Consider the following 23,935-nt stretch of genomic DNA (forward strand, 5'->3'; position numbering starts at 1 on the left):
AAATATTGTGCAAAAATTTGTTTAAATCTGGCTAATAGAGGGCTTTGATCTGCAGATCTATTAGATCTGTAGAATATTATTGTAGATTTGTAAATATCAATTTTTTTAATTCATTGGGGTTTTGGGTATTTCATATTTTTGTATATACATGCTTTGGGGTTTTTTCTATCTTTTATTTGTACAGGAACAAATCTGAAAATTGCAGGTGATTTTTGTGGATTCCGGAGAGAGATCTAAGCCCCGGAGGGCATCTCCATTTTGTTTGCAGGTTGAAGATAAATTTCAAGAAGATCGTGGGCAAATTTTTTTTAGGGCCTTGAGGCCCTATGCTGGCCATCTCCAGCCTCTTTCTCGGCCTCCCTTTCAGCCTTACGGCCTCCCCTCTTTCACCAAAATTCTCTCACTAATTTTTCCTAAATATTTTCCTAAAAATTTCCCAAAAATTTTTTAACAAAGTTTTTCACAAAAAATTTTCTGAGTTGAGGATTTTCAGTGATTCGGGTAGCATATCTTCAGGTGTCTTCAAGCCCCTAAGGGATGACTGGTGCACACTCTCTAACCTTTCCTCATTTCATTTTGAAAGCAAGGTTAATACTGGCATAGATTTGCAATTAGCTGGAGTTTAGCAGCATATTTAATTTACATTTTTACTGCTGTATAATTGCAGAAATAGAGGTTAGCTTCAGTAACTTTTGCAAACAAATTTCTGAAAGTTGTTTTACTGCTGTTCATTAGTTTATTTCTAAGTTTTTAGATCAAATACATCAATAGATCATAAAGAATTAGACTCAGAAAATTTCTGAATTTAGTAGCAGATTTAATTTACATTTTTACTGTTGTATAATTGCAGAAATAGAAGTTAGCTTTAGTAACTTTTGCAAACAAATTTTTGCAAATTGTTTTACTGCTATTCAGTAATTTATTTCTGAGTTTTTTAGATCAAATACATCAATAGATCAGAAAGAATTAAACTCATAAATTTTCTGAATTGTAGTTATCAGTTTGTCATTTAAAATTTTCTGCTGTTATACATAGAAATTTCTGAATATTGCATGGTTACAGGACTGCTGTTTTAGAATATATTGCTGGTTTTAACATTTGATGTAAGAGCAGATTACTAGACTGATATTTCATTAATGTGATCTGAGTTTAAAACATTTAGTTTAATTTCTGAAGTTCATTTGTTTTTACATGCTTATGCAAGTAGGACTAATCTAGTTTTACTTATGCATCTAATGATCTTGGTTGAGTATTTCATACAAATGAATTTTTGAATTTAAAGGTGTTTTATTCCAGCATTTTACATTTCAGTCCATTGTGCATTTCAGTAATTATTTGTGCAGATTTTACATTTTGCAGTGTTAGTATAAGTACTTGCTTTCACATTTAGATCACCACCTTTCTGAGCCTTAAGTTAAGTAACATTTAAGACATATTTCAGAAATAATTTTAGGCTCTCATTTAACTAAAATTAACCAAGTCCTTGCATTTCACATAGTTTTAATTTTGCATTTGCATATGAGATAGTCGAGTCTTTTCAGCAGCAGTTTTCCATCCTTTACTTGAACCTTATTTTCTTCGCAAGATAGTTGACTCCACAAGGCACTGGTATCACTTTCTTCAAATCATTTTGAATCCTTAAAATCTTGCGCAATCTAAAACAAGTATTGGTTGCTTAGCTGTGTCTCCTAAGTTGGTTGGTTCCCAACTAATCTTTCATTTTTCCATTTCCATAGGGTCTACCCCCCTTAGTTTGCTATTGGGAGACAACTCAAACAGAGTGATTGGGGATCAGTGTGATAGCCCCCAATCTGAGTCGTTGTCGCGGTGCCTAGACATTCTATGCGACAACAGGATTGATGGGGGGATTTAGCAAAAAGAGTGGGCTTAGTTTTTGCTCTTGTCCCTTTATCTCTTTTGGTTGCTACCCTTGGATCTTTGTCCCGTGGGATCTCCTTTATTGACCATTTGGTTCTAGGGTGGTACTACTTGGGAAACCCCGACTTTGGGTGCGTGGTCCCTCTCCTTTACGTGCACATACTACTCCCTTTCCACACACTATATCCCCATTCTTCATTTCTCCCTCCTGGGTCCACATAGGTCTAGCCTCCCTATCCCCTTTGCCTCCACCTAGGGTCAAGCCTAGAATGATGTCTCGGAGGTTGAAGCAACTAAAAAAAAGAAGAAAACACATAATTGGCCACATTTAACAGGAAATTGTATCACAAAATGCAAAAGATGGCCGAGACAAAAATAATTAGCACGTGGGCAAAAAACGACACATGAACTCTACCCTATCCATGGCCATCACCTTGGTTCCATAGGCCCTAGATGAGCCTCCTCTATCAGTCAGGAACCCTTAATTTTCCCAACCCCTGGAGGGCAATGAACTGCCCTACCTCAAAAAGGGTAATCATTGCTATATTATACAGTGTTGTTAAAATCGCGATAAAATCGCGATTTTATCGTAAAAGCGCGATTTTTTCATTTAGCCGATTCAAATCGCGATTTTTATACATAAAAATCGCCACTTTTTTTTATAACGATTTTTATCGAAAAAATCGCGATCTTTTGAAAAAATCGCGATTTTTTCGAAAAAATCACGATTTTTTATGTTAAAATCGCCAGAGGCGCGGGCAGCGGGCGTTTTATATAGAAAATCGATTTTTCTTTTATTTCATTCAGCAGTTCGCGCGGAGGAGGATGAGAAGAAGTGAGGGAGAGGGTTGCCGTCGGATTTGGGAGCGAATCCAAGCGATTTTAGGAGGAATCCAAGCCAAGATCACCAATTTGTCCATAAACCAGGTATGTAGATTAATTTTTTTTTGTTTTGGTTCTATAAAAACTTTGTTTTTCATTGTTTTTAAAGAATTTTTGGAAATTTTTCATTGATTTGGGATGGGTTATTTGTTATGACTATGAGAACCAATTTTTTATTTTTATTTTCTCATTTTCTTTAAACATTGTTTATTTTTTTTGATTTTTCATTGTTTTTTGGCATTTGGTTGGGTAACTTGGGTTTAGAAATTGGGATTTTGGAAATAATTAGCTTGTAATTTTGCAAATGCTAAATTGTAATTTGTATTTACTATTATCATTTATGTAATCCTAAATTCCTATTTCCTAATCCTTATTTTTCCATAGGTTTGCAAATTCAAAATTCAAAAACAAACATGCCAAGGAAATTGGATCCTTTCTGGGAATATGGTGACCCTAAAACTCCGAATGATAGACAAAACTTGTATTGCAAGTTGTGTGGAAAGGAAATATTCGGGGGGGTGTACAGGTTGAAGTTCCACCTTGCACAAATCCCTGGACGTGATGTGGGGCCCTGTCTAAAGACAAATGCTGAAATTATCCAAAAAGCCATGAGAGCATTGGGAGAATTAGAGCACACTAGAGACGCCAAAGAAGAACTCAAAAGGCAACTAAAAAGGTCAGCTGAAGGAAGTGGGCCAAGTGGCACAGGTTCTACTGCAGCGTCAGTCAATCCGGTAGCTGCATCATCATATTTTGTTCCTCGAACCACACCTGGTTCACAACCAACTATTGGTTCAATGCTAAAAAGAACTGAAAAAGAAAAAGCTGACAAGTTGATGACAAAATTTCTCCTCTGGAGTGATATTCCTTTCAGCATTATAAGGAATAATCCATTTTTCCAACCTACTGTTGATGCTATTGCCAGTGTTGGCCCGGGGTACAAACTCCCTTCTCTTCATGATTTCAGAGGCCGGCTTCTTCAAGATGAAAAGCGTGACTGCACCCAAAGATTGGAGGATTTTAGGGCATCATGGGCACAAACAGGATGCACTGTTATGTCAGATGGTTGGACTGACCAAAAGGGGAGAACCCTTATAAACTTCTTGGTTAGTTGTCCCTTGGGGACTATGTTTATCAAATCTGTTGATGCAACTCATCAAATCAAAGATGCAAGAACTTTATGTGATTTGCTGGATGTGTTTATTTTGGAGGTGGGTGCAGAAAATGTTGTCCAAGTCATAACGGACAATGCTGCAAATTATGTTGCTGCTGGTAGAATGCTTATGGACAGGCATCCTGCTTTATTTTGGACACCTTGTGCTGCCCATTGTATTGATTTGATGTTAGAGGACATTGGGAAAATTCCCTTTGTCAAAGAGGTTGTTGACTCATCAAAAAGCATCACAAAATTTATTTACAATCACACATCTGTGCTTAGCTTGATGAGAAAATGCACCAACAACAAAGAGTTGGTGCGCCCCGCCATTACACGGTTTGCGACGAGTTTCATATCTCTTCAATCCCTCTTGAATTCTATGTGGGATTTGAAGAGAATGTTTCTTTCAGAGGAGTGGCGTGCTTCATCAATGAGCCGCAAACCAGAAGGAGAGGCCGTCTGCAGAGTAGTTTCATACCAGGAGGACTTCTGGGCGGGAGTGCAGGAGGTGTGCGTTGTTACAGAACCTTTGGTAAAGGTTCTTCGGTTGGTTGATGGTGAGAAGCCCGCAATGGGCTATTTGTATGAAGCCATGGATAGGGCCAAAGAAGCCATTCGGTCCTACTATGATGACAAGGGAGATGATGGGTTCCAGAGACAACTCCTTCTATGGAACGTCATTGATGAGCGATGGAACAACACACTCCATCGTCCCATTCATGCTGCTGGGCTTTTCCTGAACCCTGCATTTTCTTATGCATGTGGGTTTAATTTTGATGTTGAGGTCATGGAAGGATTATTAACCTGTGTCCAGAAGATGGTGAGATCTTCAGAAGAACGTATGGAGATCTCTAGACAAATTGAGCAATATAAGTTGTCAGGTGGCTTATTTGGCTTTGAGATGGCTGTCATTGATAGGACGGTTAAAATGCCAGGTATTTTTTAGTTTGTAGTATGTACTTTGTTTCAAATTTCATTGTTTCTTCAAATTCCATTTTTTTCTTATGTTTATTTAAAATTTTATTTGTAATTTTGTTGTAGACGCATGGTGGAAGATGTATGGTGGCAGAGTACCCCTTTTGCAAAATCTTGCCATACGCATCCTCAGCCAAACATGCAGCTCCTCGGGATGTGAGCGCAATTGGAGTGTATTTGAAAAAATACACAACAAGAAGCGCAATAGGTTAACACTTAAACATTTAAAATATTGCAAATTTCCAAATAAATTTTTGAATTCATTAAAGTTTTAAACAATATTTTTTTTATAATATTAATTATTAATTTATTATTTCATGAACTTTGTACAGGTTGGAGTCCCATAGACTTAATGACATGGTCTATGTCTACTACAATCTTCGATTGTGGGTGAAACAACTAGAGAAGACACCTGATACGGAAGCCATCTCATTGGATGGGATTGACACCACTGCTGAATGGAGGGTTGAGACCGAGAGGCCTCTCATGGATCCCACTGAGGATTGGTTAGTGCAGGATGAGGGGGAGGAGGAGGGGGAGGAGGAGGAGGAGGAGCAGGAGCAGGAGCAGGAGCAGGAGGAGGAGGAGTTGGAGGAGCAGGAGGAGGAGGTGACACCGCCTACCAGGGCTACCCGGGCTACCACTACCACCAGTAGAGGACGTGGTCTTCGTCCACCTCAGCCTTCTGTAGCTGCTACTACTAGTTCTTCAGCTTCTAGAGCACGTCAGACTCCACTGCCATTTCCACCACCACAGGCACCAGCTTCTACATCTAGAGGGAAAGAGAAAGTTGTGCCATTTTCTCGCAAGAGGGGCAGAGGAAATCAATAGGATTAGACTTTCATTTTATTGTATATGACATTATGACATGATGAGATACATTATCATATTTTTTGTTGATATTTTGAGGCTGAGTTGGACTTGGGACTCAGGACTTACTATTCAGGACATGATTCAATGTTATGTGTGATTTTAGCGCTAGAAATGATATTAAACATCTTATATATTAGTTTTTTTATCATATTTATGTGTCAATGTATTTATTTTATGTTGTAGATGGTTTAGATATTAAAAAAATTGAAAAAAATTGAAAAAAAATGAATATTTTTGTGCCAAACGATTTTTTCCCGCTTTTTTCCGATTTTTTCCCGATTTTAACGATTTTTTCCGCTTTTTTCCCGGCGCCGATTAAATCCCGATCGCGATGTGTGCAACACTGATATTATACACGTCATGCTCTTGCCCTTTGAGCCCCAAATTGTTAATTAAAGAAAATTCATAAAAGGAAAAAGGCATATAAAGAGGGGTGGAAAAATCAACGCTGAGGCACCTCAAGTACCACAACTACTCCCTCCTATACATTATATACCCATGTGTGGGCTTCCCCTTACCTAGCTACCCCTATGCCCCATTATGTGGCCGAGGGCTACCCCTCTCATTCCCTATTTCATCTCACCTATTTGTCAGTTGCCACCCCCATTAGAAGGGTGTACCTTGGACATACTATCCCCTCTAAGGGCTAAAACCACTTAATAAGGTACTTGGCTAACCCCCTTTGGAGTTTGGAGACACTAGTACATGCCAAAGCCCACTACGAAAATGCATGCCATTATGAAGTGCCCACTTTGTTATCCATGGTTTGTAAGCTCCTTTACCTGATTATTCTAATGATTGATTATACTGGAAGCCTAGGGGATGCATTGGATCTGATGTAGGATTGCAGGTGGTTTCCATTCGGGTTTGGCTTCCCTATATGGGATCTTAACCCCCAGAGGTCCACATTGGCACATGTAGGGTGTGCATACAGAGCCATGGGCCTCCACATCAGCTCACAGCACTCCACAAACCTTCATGGATGTTCAGAGACTACTTGCGATCTACTTTTGGGACGATGGTGACATGATTGGTACACTATGCCCAACAGGTGCCTACAGGAGCCCCACACTCTTGGCAGGTGTCCCAACACTTGTACGATGTCATGGCAGCATTCATTCCACCACCTGGACCATTGTAGAGGATCTATAGACACCTCCGATTCATATGGAGACCCATGGGGTCATTGATGTGCCCTCAGACCCACTAAGAGCACCACAGGTCTACTACTTGGAGAACAAGCCCCCCACCCCCTTTTGTCCATCATATGCCGAGGAATTTATTCCTTAATATGGCACTTCAGGATGTTATTGAGCCTTTGGACGACCCTACGACATGCATAAATCATTATTTGGCCCCTTGTGAGGCTTGTTTTTACATTATGAGCTAGTATGTTGGGCTTGTCACCATTAGGGGTTATTATTTGCACATTATTTTATCATTAGGGGACCATAGGCTAATTCAAACTCCTTAGGAGGCTATATATTGATGTTAGACACATTCATTTGTATCATCACTTGACTTGGGATCTCTCTATCTTTAGAGAACTTCACATTTTTCCTTGGAGGATTATTTTAGAGGATGGATGAATTTTAATGTATGGATTTGGGCTATTTCTATCTTGGAGCTTCTTATTTGCAAACAAAATGCTGGTTGGATATATTCTATGATGTTGTAAGTAATTTTTGACGTGGTTATTCTTGTTGCTGCATACTGCTAAAATTAGGGTTGGTTGCTGCATGATTGAAATGTGTGGAATTAAGCATGTTTTAGCTAATTTAATGTATGGGCCAATGTTATATGAACGAAATGTCCTATATATTTATTTATCTCGATAAGTTTGCATCATTTGCTTTGAAGTATAAATGCTTGAAGGTCACTCTTCTTTTCTTTAGCTCAACATTGGACGCAATTGATTTTCTGGGCCTCCTTGATCAAAGAAATCAAGTTCTTACTCATCATTATCCTTGATTCCGTATCCCCAAGTGAACTAAGCACTGATCCCTCAAAGTGTGATCATTTAAACCATCTTTTTACCATTTTCCCCTTTTCCCTAAGTCTAGCCCCAGTAGGTCACCTAGGGCATCAATTTCCCGACAATTGACCCAAGGAAAAATTTCGATCTCCTCTAGGCTACTGCACTGGTGGTTTCCTTCCCTATCCTCCAAATTTGAGGCCATTCTGACACTAGAATCTCTAGGAATCTCAAGCCTTAGCTCTAGGACCGAATTTTTCCTAGGCATACCCAAGGCCACACACTAATAGGATCAATTGAACCTTCTGAAGTAAATATTCTTGTTTGGTCCTTTCCCCTCACCTTGTCTAGGATATGAACATCATTGGTTGCCACATTCCATCCCCGAACCTGGGTTGGGTCCACTTTGTCCCGTGTGGTCCCACTTCTCATTAAAGACTATTTGTCAAAGACCATTTGGGAATCCAAGTTTCCAAGGATTATAGGGATTGAGAAACTCCTTTGTATGCCTATTCTTTCTCCCTCAACCCTCCAATCCTCACCCCTTACCACTGGTGGACCAAGTCCGTTGCTTAAATAACAAGCAAGCTCCATTTTTTTATTCTATCCCTGGGAAAGGGTTTTCAGGGTCACTTCTCACCTGTCCATTGACATCTGTTTTATAAAGTGATCCCTACACTACCGGGACTCCTCCCATCAGTGAAAGTTTGTAAAGGGCAAGGAGACTTAGCTATGGTGACAGTGGGCTAAGCCTCCACCGTTGCCCTTGACCTAGCAGTTGCCCTTTTAGGAACCCCCTTTAGGTCCCCTACTGGTTTGAGTGGTAACACTTCTGGCGCTGTTGTCGGGGACACGAGACGTGTGTTTTGTTCCTCGTACGACATATTGACATATCATTATTGGCAACTCCATTGGAAGAACGAAGTCTTAGTTCTTCATTGAACTTTAAGGTTGATTCTTGTAGGGTGAAGCAAGTATTTTTCTAGGCACCTTTAATTTCACCCTGGAAACTCCTACATATGTTTCATGTATACCTCAAATAAGTTGTCATTCTTTCATAAATTTCTCGCTTTGGACATTGCTAGCATCCTCAGACATCCTAATCATGTCGCGGGAAGAATGCTACGTGGGATGCTCGTGTTTGATGGTGACCCAAACTCCGCAATTGACCATGTGGAAAAATTTAATGCTCATACTTCAAAGGAGAAATTGGTCCACCAAGATGTCCTTATGTTGTTATTCTTTAGTTCCCTCTATCGTCATAACTCATGGTTGCAAAATCACGAACCTAGGAGCATCTCATCTATTGAGGAGTTCGTTGGTGGTTTTCTTACACATTTTCAAGTATGCCCCGCATTGAGCATTCAAGAGGAAGCCTTCATCGAGAATCATCAAGACCCTAAGAATTTAAGTAATGAATGGGAAGATGAGTCCTCCTAGGGTCTAGAAGATGAAAAGAATGATTGGGAGAACACATGATGGGAAGGATAAATCCATGGAAAGTGAAGTTGAGACTAACCTTACCTTTCTCAAGGATATCTCTCTTGATGAATATCCTTTTGAGAACCTTGAAGAAGGTGATCCCATTAACCCCTTAGAAGATGACATTGAAGATTAATTCCACATTGAAAAAGGGAAATGGGAAATTGTTGGTCCTCAAATTGGTTGTGCTCCCATTTATGACACCGACAAGGAAGATGAGGTTGAGAGTGGTCTCCCCTTTCTCTCAGGCATTATTTATAAAGACATATCTATCGATACCCTTGAGAAGAAGGATCATTATTTTCCCTTAAATGAAAAGGATGATTTTGAGGAGGAGAAACTCGTTGAATATAATACTTCACCCCCCCTTTTCCTTATCCTCTTGTTCATCACTTCAAATCTTCCACGAATGATTCCATCGCCCTTTTTCAAGTGATCCCAAGTGACCATGAGCCCTTCCCCCGTCTGATTATGATGCCACTGAAGAACCCCTCATTGAATATACTTTATCTCCTTTGACACACCCTTAGGATTATGATCACCCCACAACCTCCCCTCTCCAATGTGACCATCACCGTGCGCAACCTTTTTGTTGCATTCCTCATTTCCCTCACCCTTCGTTACCCCCTCATCACGACCTTGTGGCATCTACAAAGCATAATATTGTAAGCGATGATTGTGATAAGGACTTCTTGAGAGTGATATTTTATTCCACCATTTTGTACTTAGAGGGAAACCCCCGCACTTTTGGATTGACCTATTCTCCTTCTCCTAGGGCTTCCTTTTACCTCGAATGGAGATCATGTTTTCCCACCTCGCACCCACTACATCCCCCAATTGATTATGTTTGCATTTGCTTTGGGTTTAGTTTCATGAGTAATCATACTGGCAGGGATATGCATATTGATACTATGATATGTTGGTTGCACTGGCTTTATGATTACACTTAGCATTAACATTATCATATGCATGTTAGGGTAGGATGCATTGCATGATGATTTTTGCATTAGAAGTAACCGCATATGATGTTTCTCATGATAGATTAGATTGCATTTAACATATATATATATATTTCATATTTTATTTCTTGTTGGTTTATGGGCTAATGTTAAGCATGGGTAATCATAAGACACTGTGAAAATCATACTTCCCCGTGGCTTTGATCTTTGACATGTGCAGATAACAGGTCTACGATGACCAAGAGATTGTTGGAGTTCTCGTGACCTCCTGTTCGAGCAGCCTCGTCCACTTCTTTGAGAGATCACGTCCCAGTTGGAGCCAGATGTTACCCACTACTTTGTGGGTGATATCGCCAGGAGAAATTTTTCTCCATGATGAGCTTCAGCCGGTAGCCAAAAACCCCTTGATGCCTTCTACTAGCTCGTTGTGCCATTTATCTGCCACGGAAGCCAACCATGTGGTCCCTCACCCACCTGTATTGATCGTATGTTTGAAAATGGGCCTCCCGAATCCAAAGGTATGTCTTGTCATTTGGTATTTGAGTATTGGGTTTACTTATCATGGACACTTCTGGGTATGGATTGATGGGGGGATTTGGTGGAAAGAGTGGGCTTAGTTTGAGCTCCTATCCTCTTGATCTCTTTTGGTTGTTAACCTTAGATCTTAGTCCCGTGGGATCTCCTTTATTGACCATTTGGTTCTCAGTTGGCATTACTTGGGAAACCCCGATTTTGGGTGCGTGGTCCGCCTCCTTTACCCGCACATCTACTCCCCTTCCACTCACTATACCTCCATTCATCATTTCTCCCTCCTGGGTCGACATTTCCATTCTGGGTGCACATAGGGCTAGCTTCCCTATCCCCTTTGTCCCCACCTTGGGCTAGGCCTAGAGTGATGCCTCGGAGGTTAAAGCAACTAAAAAAAGGAAGAAAAATCATAATTGGACACATTTAACAGGAAATTGTTCCACAAAATGCAAAAGATTGTTGGGACAAAAATAATTAGCACGTGGGCAAAAGCTGACATAGGAGCTCTACCCTATCCATGGCCATCACCTTAGTTCCATAGGCCTTAGATGAGCCTCCTTTATCATTTAGGAACCCATAATTGTCCCAACCCCTAGAGGCCAATAAACCGCCCTGCCTCAAAAGGGGTAATCACTGCTATATTATACACATCACGCTCTTGTCCTTTGAGCCTTGAGCAGTTAATTAAAGAAAATTCATAAAAGGAAAAAGGCATATAAAGAAGGGTGGAAAAATCAATGCTGAGGCACCTCAAGTACCACAACTACTCCCTCCTATACATTATATACCCATGTGTGGGCTTCCCCTTACCTAGCTACCCCTATGCCCCATTATGTGGCCGAGGGCTACCCCTCTCATTCCCTATTTCATCTCACCTATTTGTCAATTGCCACCCCCATTAGAAGGGTGTACCTTGGACATACTATCCCCTCTAAGGGCTAAAACCACTTAATAAGGTACTTGGCTAACCCCCTTTGGAGTTTGGAGACACTAGCACATGCCAAAGCCCACTACGAAAAGGCATGCCATTATGAAGTGCCCACTTTGTTATCCATGGTTTGTAAGCTCCTTTACCTGATTATTCTAATGATTGATTGTACTGGAAGCCTAGGGGATGCATTGGATCTGATGTAGGATTGCAGGTGGTTTCCATTTGGGTTTAGCTTCCCTATATGGGATCCTAACCCCCAAAGGTCCACATTGGCACATGTAGGATGCACATAGAGAGCCATGGGCTTCCACAACAACAAAATACACTCCATAGATCTTCATGGATGTTCAGAGACTACTTGTGATCCAATTTTGGGATGATGGTGACATGATTGGTACACTATGCCCAGCTGGCCCCCACAGGAGCCCCACACTCCTAGCAGGTGTCCCAGCACTTGTATGATGTCATGGAAACATTCATTCCACCACCTGGACCATTCTAGAGGATCTATGGATATCTCCGATTCATATGGAGACCCATGGGGTCATTGATGTGCCCTCAGACCCACTGAGAGCAACACAGGTCTCCTACTTGGAGAACAAGGTCCCCCCTTGTCCATCATATTTCGAGGAATTTATTCCTCAATATGGCACTTCAGGATGTTATTGAGCCTTTGGAGGGCCCTACAACATGCATACATCATTATTTGACCCCTTGTGAGGCTTGTTTTTACATTATGAGCTAGTATGGTGGGCTTGTCACCATTAGGGGTAATTATTTGCACATTATTTTATCATTAGGGGCGCATAGGCTAATTCGAACTCCTTAGGAGGCTATATATTGATGTTAGATACATTCATTTGTATCATCACTTGACTTGGGATCTCTCTATCTTTAGAGAACTTCGCATTTTTCCTTGGAGGATTATTTTGGAGGATGGATGAATTTTGATGTGTGGATTTGGGCTATTTCTACCTTGGAGCTTCTTATTTGCAAACGAAATGCTGGTTGGATATATTCTATGACGTTGTGGAATTAAGCATGTTTCAGCTAATTTAATGTATGGGCCAATTTTATTTATCTCGATAATCTTGCATCATTTGCTTTGAAGTATAAATGCTTGAAGATCACTTTTCTTTTCTTTCGCTCAACATTGGACGAAGTTGACTTTGTGGGCCTCCTTGATCAAAGAAACCAAGTTCTTACTCAACATTATGCTTGACTCCATATCCCCAAGTGAACTAGGCACTGATTCCTCAAAAGGGTGATCATTTTAACTGTCTTTTTACCATTTTCCACTTTTTCCACAAGTCTAGCCCCAGTAGGTCACCTAGTGCATCAATTTCCTGACAATTGGCCCAAGGAAAAATTTCGGTCTCCTCTAGGTTACTGTGCTGGTGGGTCCCCTCCCCCTCCTCCAAATTTGAGGCCATTTTGATGGTGGAATCACCAGGAATCTCAAGCCCTAGCGCTAGGACCGCCTTTTGCCCAGACATCCCCAAGGCTAGATACTAATAGGATCAATTCAACATTCTGAAGTAAATATTCTTGTTTGGTCCTTTCCCCTCACCTTGTCTAGGATAGGAACATCATTGGTTGCCACATTCCATCGTTGAACTTGGGCTAGGTCCACTTGGCCCCGTGTGCTCCCACTTCTCAATAAAGACTACTTGTCAAAGACCATTTGGGAATCCAAGTTTCTAGGATTATAGGGATCGAGAAACTCCTTTATAAGCCTATTCTTTTTCCCTAAACCCTCCAATCCTCACCCCTTACCCTTGGGGGACCAAGTCCCTTGCTTAAATAGCAAGTGAGTTCCATTTTTTTATTCCATCCCTGGGAAAGGGTTTTCAGGGTCACTTCTAACCTATCCATTGACATCTGTTTTATCAAGTGATCCCAATAGTACTGAGACATCTCCCATCAGTGAAAGTCCGTAAAGAGCAGGGAGACTTAGTTGTGGTGGCAGTGGGCTAAGCCTCTACGATTGCCCTTGACCTAGTAGTTGCCCTCTTAGGTACCCCTTTTAGGTCCCCTGCTGGTTTGAGTGGTAACAGATCACATGCAGGTATCTCAGCACATGCATTGCAACAATCTAGTGTGAATGAGATGGTTTAATCATATACTGGCTTAGAGTATTGACTGCAAAACATATGTCTGTTCTAGTGTTCACTAAGAACATCAGTGCCCCAATCAGTTGTCGATATTCAGAAGGATTTGCCAAATTAGGACCAGGTTTCTGCCATACTTGAAGACCCAGAAAGTAGTGCATCAAATGAATATCTTTCATTTCAAATTCAGAAGCTAACTCCCTCTTACACTGGAGGGTAAGGGGTTCTCCACCTGTCAAGAATAAGTCATCAATATATAATACTAAAATCAAAGGCATACCTTTGACCGTCTTGAAGTAAAAAATGGGATCAACATTACTTCTGGTAAAACCAAGCTTCATCAAGAAGTTATCAATGCAGGCATATCAAGCTCTTGGAGCTTACTTCAAACCATAGAGGGATTTCTTTGGTCTACACACATGAGTTTTCCGGTCATGTACTTCAAAGCCTTGTGGTCACGGAGCCATAATCGTCTATTAGCATCCTGTAAAATGTCACGGAGCCATAATCGTCTATTAGCATCCTGTAAAGTGTCACGGAGCCATAATCGTCTCTTTCTAGCACATGGAGAAGGATCCAAGGAGTCCATGGGATCCATGGGTTCATCAGCAAGATCAAGCTCAAGTTCAGGATCTTCTTGTGCATCCAAGGCATCGTCTTGTCTTTCAACATTGTGCATCTACGACTTTTCAAAGAGCTGCATTTTCATCAAATGTTATATCTCTGCTAAACTTTATAGTTCTTTTACTAGGCACATATATTCTGTAAACTTGAGAATTTTCACAATAACCACTGCCATACCTTTCTTACCTGAAGCTTCCAGCTTGTTCCTTTTTTCTTTTGGCACATGGAAGTAGACAAGGCAACCAAAGACCCTCAAGTGCTTGCTTTGTTCTAGGTTATATGGTATGGTGGTCTCTTTCTTGATTCCAGCTTCCTTGCAGAAGTCTTGAGCTCTTGTCCATTTCATGTCACTTAAATCATGGGATGGCTCGACATCTTCCTCAATCTTGATACAAAGGACTTGTTTCTCACATTCATCAGATGTACTTATTGATCCTAGAACAAGAGCAAGAGCAATAGTTAGCAAAGTAAATAAACATAATGAAAGTATACCTGGTGATGCGGCAGGTCTTTCTTTCTTTTTAAGATGTGAAAGTGGATTCTTCATTATCCTGCACCAACTTCCTCTTGGAGTTTACTCTTCATGCACTATTTGCAACCTGATGATCTTCACGATGTTCTTTTCTTGATTGCATCCTCATCAAGAAATTAGTGAAAGAATCATTCAAATACTCATGCAAGAAGAATAACCAATGATCTATAAAGATAAATCTAAACAAGTGCAATGACACAAAGAAACAACATAAGACTTGAAAAAACTTATTTTTTAATGGGGATTGAAGGAAGTTGTTAGCTCCCTCTTGATCCGACCTCTATAAGTTACAATTAACCATCAATCATATGTCATTGGTAGAAAGAATGCATCTTCTTCAACTCCGCTTGGCAAACTCCATATTCCACTCTAATCTTAGGCATTTCAGAAACCATGTTTCTCACATGAGGTAGTGCTTTATAGTGAAGGTGAGTGAATTTTTAGTGCCATAGTTTATATTGATGATTACTTATCTTGAATCAATGCATGGATAGGTCTTCCATTGATTTTATAACTATCTTCAAATCTTGATCCCAGAGTGAAGCATGTAATAATAATTATACATATTGACTTCATTGTCTGCAATGATATTAGTTATAATCCATCTTTGATCGCTACAAAAGAGGTTAGTTTAGAAAACTATCATTTCATCTTTTGCAAAAGTCACGATTCTTACCTACAATTACTATTGTTAGTAAACTCTAATATCAAAATTACCAAAACCCATAAGATTATGACCTTTCTCATATAATGTGAGAGTCAAAATCCCCCTATCTTCAACATTCAATTTCTATTAGTTATTCTTTCATAACCTTCTATGCATTATATTTCTTTTCAAGACAACACTTTTTTTTTGCACATGCATAAATAGAAGTAAAACCACTCTTTACTTTTGCATTCGTCAACAAGTACCAAAACCACAACTATTAAACACATGCAACACTTTAATTACTATCTGTAAAATTACTATCATATCTTAGGTTCCTTGAAATCTTGGAAGAACGGTAGCAGTACAATTTTAGTAGCAAAATTTCAGCAGTAAAATTCATTACTAAGATTTCACTAGTAAAATTTTTGCAGAAAATGATCAACAAGTAGAAAGAACAACAGATGGTGTTTCAGCTGAAAATGAGCTGCAAATAAAGACGACAACAATTGATATTTCAGCAGAAAATGGGCTGTAAATAGAGTGGACAACAAGAGATATTTTAGCAAAAAATGGGCCGCAAATAGAGTGGACGACTAGAGATATTTCAGCAGAAAGAGAGCTGGAAATGGAGTGGACAATAAGAGATATTCCAGCACAGAGAGAGCTGCAAATGGAGCGGACAATAAGAGATATTTTAGTAGATAGAGGGCTGCAAATGGAGCTTGTTTTCTTGAGCTTGTCTTCACCAAAGCTCTGATATCATGTTGAAATTCTGATGTTCTATGCTGTAACAATCACTTATTACAAAACTTATTTATGCTGCAATATTAGATAAGCAATTGTAGATAGAACATAAATCAAATTCACAATAGAATAAAACCAAGAATACAATGAGACATAGAGAATTTAGGTCTAATGACCAGGGCAAAACCCGACCAGATTCTTCTTCTATTAGAAATCAATTGTTCAGTAGAGATACAAAGTACAATGGGAGATCAAGAGAATGAGTAAGGTCACCCAAATTTGAACACGTTGTAGCATAAAGATCACTGGTAGCGGCAGCAGATGAAAACATTGAATCAACCTTTCCTTCAACTAAATCAACACTGAAACACTGAAGCACTGAATCAACCTTGGCTCACCAAGTTCTACTCTTACTCTCCATGTCTCTCTCTCACAATCTTCTTCAATTCTCTCCAAACTCTTTCTCAAGTTCAAATTCTTCTTTCACAATGCACAAGTAGTGAGGGGAGAAAGAATGAGGCATATATATATATATATATATATATATAGGAGGAGCGACGAATCCATGCCATAAAAGAGGAGTAACTCACATGCCACGAGGAGTGTAACTCATGCCCGTTTAGGAAATGTAACTCATGCCATTAAGGAGGTACACGTGCCTTTGTAACTTATGCTTTTAAGTGAGAGTGTAATATATGCATTAAAGAGTGCGTAAGAGGAATTTTTTATGACATGTTTTTATTGAGTGTAAGAGAGTGTAAGAGAATATTTTATGACGTGCTTTAATGAGTGTAAGAGAGTGTAAGAGCATTAATGAGAGTGTAAGAGGAATATGCCATGCCAATAATGAGAGTGTAAGAGAACATTATTGAGAGCCATGATTGAGTAACTTGAATTTCTTTTTAATAATAATATAATAGTGTGATAAGAATAATAATAATATTAATATTAATGATAATATTGATGATTAAGTCAAAATTGAACTATTAAGATTGATTGATGATCAGAAGTGGTTTTTTCATCAAGAATACTTAATTACCAATTGATGCATGGTGATTTACTATTTTTGGAAAGTCATATTTGAGACCTATTTTTAGAAATTCATCCTTGAGTTGCAAAATTTTCAACATTTCTTCAATAGATCTTCAAGCTGCCTTTTTCCTCTTCTTTCACCTTAGCTTTGATACCATGTTAGAAAATTAGAAAGACAATTTTTTTTCTTATGTTAACAATTACTTGTGATATTCCTGTATTCTTATTAGATTTCTTTATGTTCTTCTTTATCTTCATCTCATCAATCAATCATCAAATCAAAAGCATGAAGATCAATGACACTGGAAATATGCACTCAACCAGGGCCAAAACCCCTATGCAGGGGAAAACCCAGTCAAACTCATCCACTAATAGATTCAAATCAAATTGAGATGAACCAAGACCTTTGACTAGACCAAAATACCTTCTTCACTCCACAAATTCAACCTTCTAAGATTATTATGCAAACTCTAGTAGTTTCTTCGCGTCAACTAGCTTTAATCCAGCTGCTACACAGAATTTTGGCTCCCTAACTCCTATAATTTTGGCCTTCTTGCAATTCTGAAATTTTCGGCCCTCTTGCAACCCAGAAACTTCGCATGCGTGGCAATAGAGAGAGAAAATTCAGATTCCTTTTGCTTGACAAAGGTTTCATTCTTCTTCACTTGGATTTCCTCTTTCTACTTAGGTATTTTTCTCTTCTTTTTCTCCTTCTGCAACTGCAGATCGAACTTGCTTGTATTGTGCTTCAAATGAGCTCAAGTTGCTACCTATGTATAGTGGTTTGAGGCTCCTGTTGAGTCCGACTCGTCCTTAATGAGGCTAACTTGTCTTCTTTGAGGTCGACATGGTGGAGGAGGCCTATTTGACTCAATTTTCATCAAAAATAATTTTCTTTCTTGACAAATAAATCCCAAGAAGGGTTTATTACATGGTGACATGGACTAAGACTTATGATATAAACCCTAGAAGCCTACAATGGAGGCTTTGACCTAAAAATAAAATAATAAAGCATGAAACCCATGCTTAATAAATAATTTTCTTTTATAATAAAATTTCTCTTTCTTTCTTTTGACAAATAAATTACATCATGACTCAAATACAATTATGAAGACCGACATTAGTTACATTTTTCAACAATCTGGATCCTGGTATTTCCAAAACTTGGTAGATCCGTATCTGGATCCGTATTTGCATCTTGGTAACTTAGCTTTGGGATGAAGAATTGAAGACTCTATAAAGTCAATGGAAAACCAATTCGAGCATTGATACATGATAGCAATCATCAAAGTGAGGTATGGCACCGAAGGTTTGCTCATCTTCACTATGAAGCTTTGCTTAAAGTAAGAAGGATGGTTTCTAGAATGCCTGAGGTTCAAGCTATTGAGAAATCTAGGGCAGCTAAATTAGGTGATTTCTCTTACTTTGATAATTGCTTGTGATGTTTTTTTACTGAACTTGATTAACTTCTTCTTTAACTTGATTATTATTATGTTTTCTATTATCAAACAACTACCAAACAATGAAGGTCAAAGAGACAAGAGGATACAAAATGTAGGTTGCTAACCAGGGCCAAAACCTCTCCTCTTAAGAGGAAAACCCACAAGAATTCTTCTCTTCTTATAGAATCTTCAAATGACGAATTCCAAGACCTAAGACTCTTGACAAAGACCCCTTCAAGACTAAGTCAACCTTCCTTCTTGATGAGCTTTTGTTACACAACTTACAACAACAACCCTAGACTTTCCAGCAACAACTTTGACCCCAACAACTTCTCCAGCAACTTCGACCCCAACAACTTTTCCAACAATTTCGACCCCCAACAAATTTCCAGTAACTTCAATCCCCAACAACTTTCCAGCAACTTCGACCTCCAACAACTTTCCAACAACTTCTGTAATTTTGACTTTCCCAGCAACTCTTTCTGCAATTTCGACTTGCCCAACAACTTTTGTAATTTCAACTACCCCAACAACTTCTGCAATGTCGACTTGCCCAACAACTTCTGCAATGTCGACTTGCCCAACAACTTCTACAATATCGACTTGCCCAACAACTTCTGCAATATCGAATTTCCCAACAACTTTAGAAACCCTAACACGAGAAAGAGAGAGGTCTAAAACTTTGATCTTTCTCTTCTTCTTCTTATCCTTGATTTTCGTCTTTTTTCTAGCTTCTTTCTTGAGGAGATCGAACTTGCTTGTCTTGTTCTCAAATGAGGTCGAGTTCCTTCTCATATATAGGCTTTCAAGGGGTACGAATTGCCTCCATGAGGCCGACTTGTTGCAACTTGGTTACAAGGTCTTGGAGGGTCTTTTATTACTCAAATAAATTTCTCTTACATAATACAAGATGCCCAAAGGGGTCTTACATGTATGACAATGACTCTTTTGACTTCATAATTCTATGACAAACCTGGGAGCACTCAATGGGTGCTTGACCTACAAATAAATTTATGTTGAGCATGAATGATTAAACCCATCCATCAAGAATAACAATAATAAATTTATTTTCTCTTTAATATTAAATATATAAAATCATGATTACAATAGACATTATGAAGACCGAACCTAGTTACACATTTCAACACAAGCTAATCACGATGGGGTCTATCAAAGATGTGCAAGTGGAAAGAAATTGAAGGGACCATTCCTTCTGGCAGGAGCAAGACTAGTGATATATTACATCTCATACATTCTGATCTATGTGGACCCATGTTGGTGAAATCTCTTGGTGGCTACCTATACTATATAATATTTGTAGATGACTTCTCATGAAAGACATGGATATTCTTCTTGAAACACAAGGACAAGACATTTGATATGTTCAAGGACTTCAAGGCACTAATAGAGAATCAAACAAGGAAGAGAATCAAAGTCTTCAGGTTTGATAATGGTGGAGAATTCACTTCGAACGAGTTCTTTGAATTTTGCAAGAAAGCTGGGACCAAGGAGACTATTGTACCTTACAACCCTCAACAAAATGGAGTAGCTGAAAGAAAGAACAAGACCATCATGGAAGTTGCCCAAGCCATGTTGCATGATCAAAAGTTGCCAAAGTTTCTATGGGGAGAAGCTGCTAATACTACGGTCTATGTTCAAAATAAGACACCTCATCAAGCCTTGGGTGACAAGACACCTCATCAAGCCTTGGGTGACAAGACACCCAAAGAAGTCTTCATAAGTGTGAAGCCTGATGTTGGACACTTGAGGATATTTGGATGCCTCGTATACTTTCATGCGCCGAAGTACAAGAGGAACAAGCTAGAAGCCACTGGAAAGAAAGGTACATTTGTTGGATATTGTAAAAATTCTAAAGCTTTTAGAATATATGTGCCTGGTCAAAGGAATATAGAGTTTAGTAGGGATGTGACATTCGATGAAGATGCTGCCCTTGGAAAAGCAAGGGACACTCCTCCCAATATTGAGAAGAAGGATGATGACATGGATCTGCTAGAAGGCCCTTTTGTCCCTGAGCCTGTGACGGATATTGCTGATGATCCCTTGGAACCCATGGGCCCCTTGGATCCTCCTACTAGGAAGAGACCACTTTGGCTCCATGACACTTTACAACATGCTGAAAAACATGATGTTGCCAAAGGAACCTTTAGGAAAAGTAAGAAGCCATGTCTATATCAAGGTTATGTTGTGGCTATGAAAGCATTGTTCAGGTTCAACCACACACCTTTGAAGAAGCAGTGAAAGAATAGGTCTGGAAGGATGCTATGGTAGAGGAATATGAATCTATAATGAAGAATGATGTGTGGGAAGTAGTTCCGAGGTTCGAAGGGAAGTCTATTGTGACTTGTAAATGGCTGTACAAGATCAAGCATGGAGTAGATGGAAGTATTGAGAAATACAAGGTGAGGTTCGTGGTTAGAGGTTTCTCCCAAAAAGAGGGAGAAGATCATGATGAAATTTTTGCACCAGTTTCTCGCCACACTACCATTAGTTCTATTGTTGCTCTAGCTGCTAGCCAAGGATGGACTCTTCACCAAATGGATGTGAAGATCGCATTTCTACATGGCATACTCCAGGAAGAAGTATATGTTGAGCAACCATAGGGATTTGAAGTACAGGATAAAAAAGCTAATGTGCATGCTGAAGAAGGCACTCTATGGATTGAAACAAGCCCCCAAGGCTTGGTATGCTCACATTGATAACTACTTGATGAAGTTTGGATTCACAAGAAGCAATGCTGACCGAAACACTTCAAAGTTGTCCAAGTGTGGCAGAGATCTGGTGAGATTTTCCTTTCACAAGGAAAATTTGTTGTGAAACTACTGGAAAGATTTGGTATGGTAGAATGCAAGTCTATGGCCATACCAATGGAGATGAACTTCAAGAAGCTATGTGGAGAAGTTGCTGGACCCGATCTTGCGAATCCCTCTTGGTATCGACAGTTGATTGGGGCACAAATGTTCTTTGTGAACACTCGACCAGACATAAGTTTTGCAGTTAACACTCTGAGTCAATGCATGATTGAGCCTCTTCATGCACACTGGGTCACTGCTAAGCATGTGATGAGATACTTACATGGGACGATTAATCTTAGATTGAGATATACTACTGGAGATGTGAGGCTACATGGATACACGGATGTTGACGGGGCTGAAAATGTTATTGACAATAAGAACACATCAAGGTGTCGTTTTAGCCTAGAATCTGCCATGATATCTTGGATGAGCATAAAGCAAAAGTCCGTTGCCCTTAGCATGGTTGAGGTTGGGTACATTGCTGCTAGCATGGTTAGCTGCAAGGCAGTATGGTTGAGGAAGCTCTTTGGAGAGTTGTTTGAGCATGTTCTGGATATGCCAATGATATATTGTGACAACAAGAGTGGGATCCAATTGGCAGAGAATCTTGTGTTCCACAACCATTCCAAGCACATTGAGATTAGATACCACTTCATCTAAGATATGGTACAAAGAGGAGCAGTGAGACTCCATCACACATCGATTGATGTGCAGATAGCAAATATTCTTACCAAGGCTTTGCCGAAAGGGAAGTTCTTGGTCTTCAGAGAGTAGCTTGGACTGATGGATGTGACCCTCCCAGGAAAGGGTCACAACTGATCGATGACACTGAGCTATGCTCTTCCCCCCTGTTTGAGCTCATAGGGAGAGGAATTGAGCCGGAGAGCTCCTGGGGTTGAGGGAACTCTGGACAATAGGATAGACTGTGATCCTTGCCTTCCATGGTAAGTAGTATCCTTCCTATTGTCACTGTAGGGTGTGTGTGTGATCCTTGTCACTTGTGACAAGTGGGTATCTCCCCCTACCATCAAGTCTAGGACTTGACAGAGTATACCCCAGTATGCATCCTACCCACAAGACAGGCTTGTTGGGATTGCCACCCATTTTGCCAATGGGCGAGGAGACTTGAGATAGACTATGATCCTTACCATTTATGGTAAGTGGTGTCCTGCTAAAGTGATGGGATGCAGGTGTTCTATCACTGACTCTTTAGGGTCAAAATTGGAAGATCAATGGACAACATGATAGATTGTGATCCTTACCTTCCATTGTAAGTCGTATCCTGCCTATTGTCGGCCAATATGATAGACTGCAATCCTTGCCTCTCACGATAAGTAGTATCTTTCTTGTTGTCATTGGATATAGGGTGGTAGATGGATCTCCCTTATGATGATTCTTCTTCTTTAGATTCGAGAATGTTCATGCAAATGAGCAGAGATGAGCAGAGTTGAGCAGAAATGTGCAGAGATGAGTAGAGATGAGATATGACATGATTCAAAGATGACGATGATGAGACATTTGAGACGAGACTTATGATGTAGTCAGAAATTCCTCCCTAACTGAGAGGGAGTGTTGAAATTTGGCAACTTATGGAGAAATTCCCTCCATTGGGAAGCCTTCCTCATCTGGAGAAGACCCTGCTAGCCCTTGGACGAATTTAATTTGCACACGGAAAAATACTATTTTTAATGTGAATCCCACATGTGCGCAAAAGTACAAGTTGGCTTGGGCAAGGAAAAGCCACCTTATCAACCTCATATAAATACACCTCATGTCGCACCATTTGGAGACATCACATCCATCACATCTCTTCTCTTGATTGGTTCGTACTACATCTGAAATTGCAGGTCTGATCTCACACGTGTGAAGGGAAGGAATATTTCTTTGATTGGTTCATTGACTTTCTGTTGGGACACTGTTGACCAGCCTTGACTTCACTTTGACTTGGGTTCGTTTGACTTGGAATTTCTGAATTTATCTCTGATTTGGAAGGTCAAATTGATTGGGAAGGAGACCGAACTTTTCTGGGCTAGTTGACCAACTTTGACCATAGACTTTCGCTGAGTTTGACTGCAGATCTGTCAAAGGTTGGCTGCAAGTTTTATCTCTCCTTTGACCAAGCTTTTGAAGGCTAATTTGACAGGGTTTGACTAGTGGAAGAAGGCTGAATATTTTGACGGTTGAACGAGCTCTTTGGAGGCAGATTTGGCCATTGAACAAGACTAGTTAGGGTTGTTGTTGTTGCTATTGACTTTGACCAAAATTTGTGGATATGAATTTTGACTAGAGTTAACTTTTTGGGCTCATCTTTTTTGGATATTGGATTGGTATTTGGGATTAGTCAAGGCT

The 23,935-nt window shown here is 39.7% G+C and overlaps 2 protein-coding genes across 2 annotated transcripts in view; both read left to right on the top strand.

Annotated features, from left to right (window-relative positions):
- LOC149163775 (pectinesterase 31-like) overlaps positions 1-23,935 on the top strand; it is a 243,999-nt gene that overhangs the window by 199,948 nt on the left and 20,116 nt on the right. The gene's annotated exons all lie outside the window — the stretch shown is intronic.
- On the top strand, positions 4,962-6,066 carry LOC149163777 (uncharacterized). Its single transcript, XM_089430800.1, has 2 exons — positions 4,962-5,099; positions 5,224-6,066. The coding sequence occupies exons 1-2, from the start codon at positions 4,972-4,974 to the stop codon at positions 5,720-5,722; spliced, it is 627 nt and encodes a 208-aa protein (XP_089286926.1). The 5' UTR covers positions 4,962-4,971; the 3' UTR covers positions 5,723-6,066.

The sequence above is a fragment of the Pinus tabuliformis genome, chromosome 5_1 (assembly GCF_031772625.1).
Source record: "Pinus tabuliformis cultivar Carrire ecotype Pingquan chromosome 5_1, CPIR1, whole genome shotgun sequence".
Classification (NCBI taxonomy): domain Eukaryota; kingdom Viridiplantae; phylum Streptophyta; class Pinopsida; order Pinales; family Pinaceae; genus Pinus; species Pinus tabuliformis.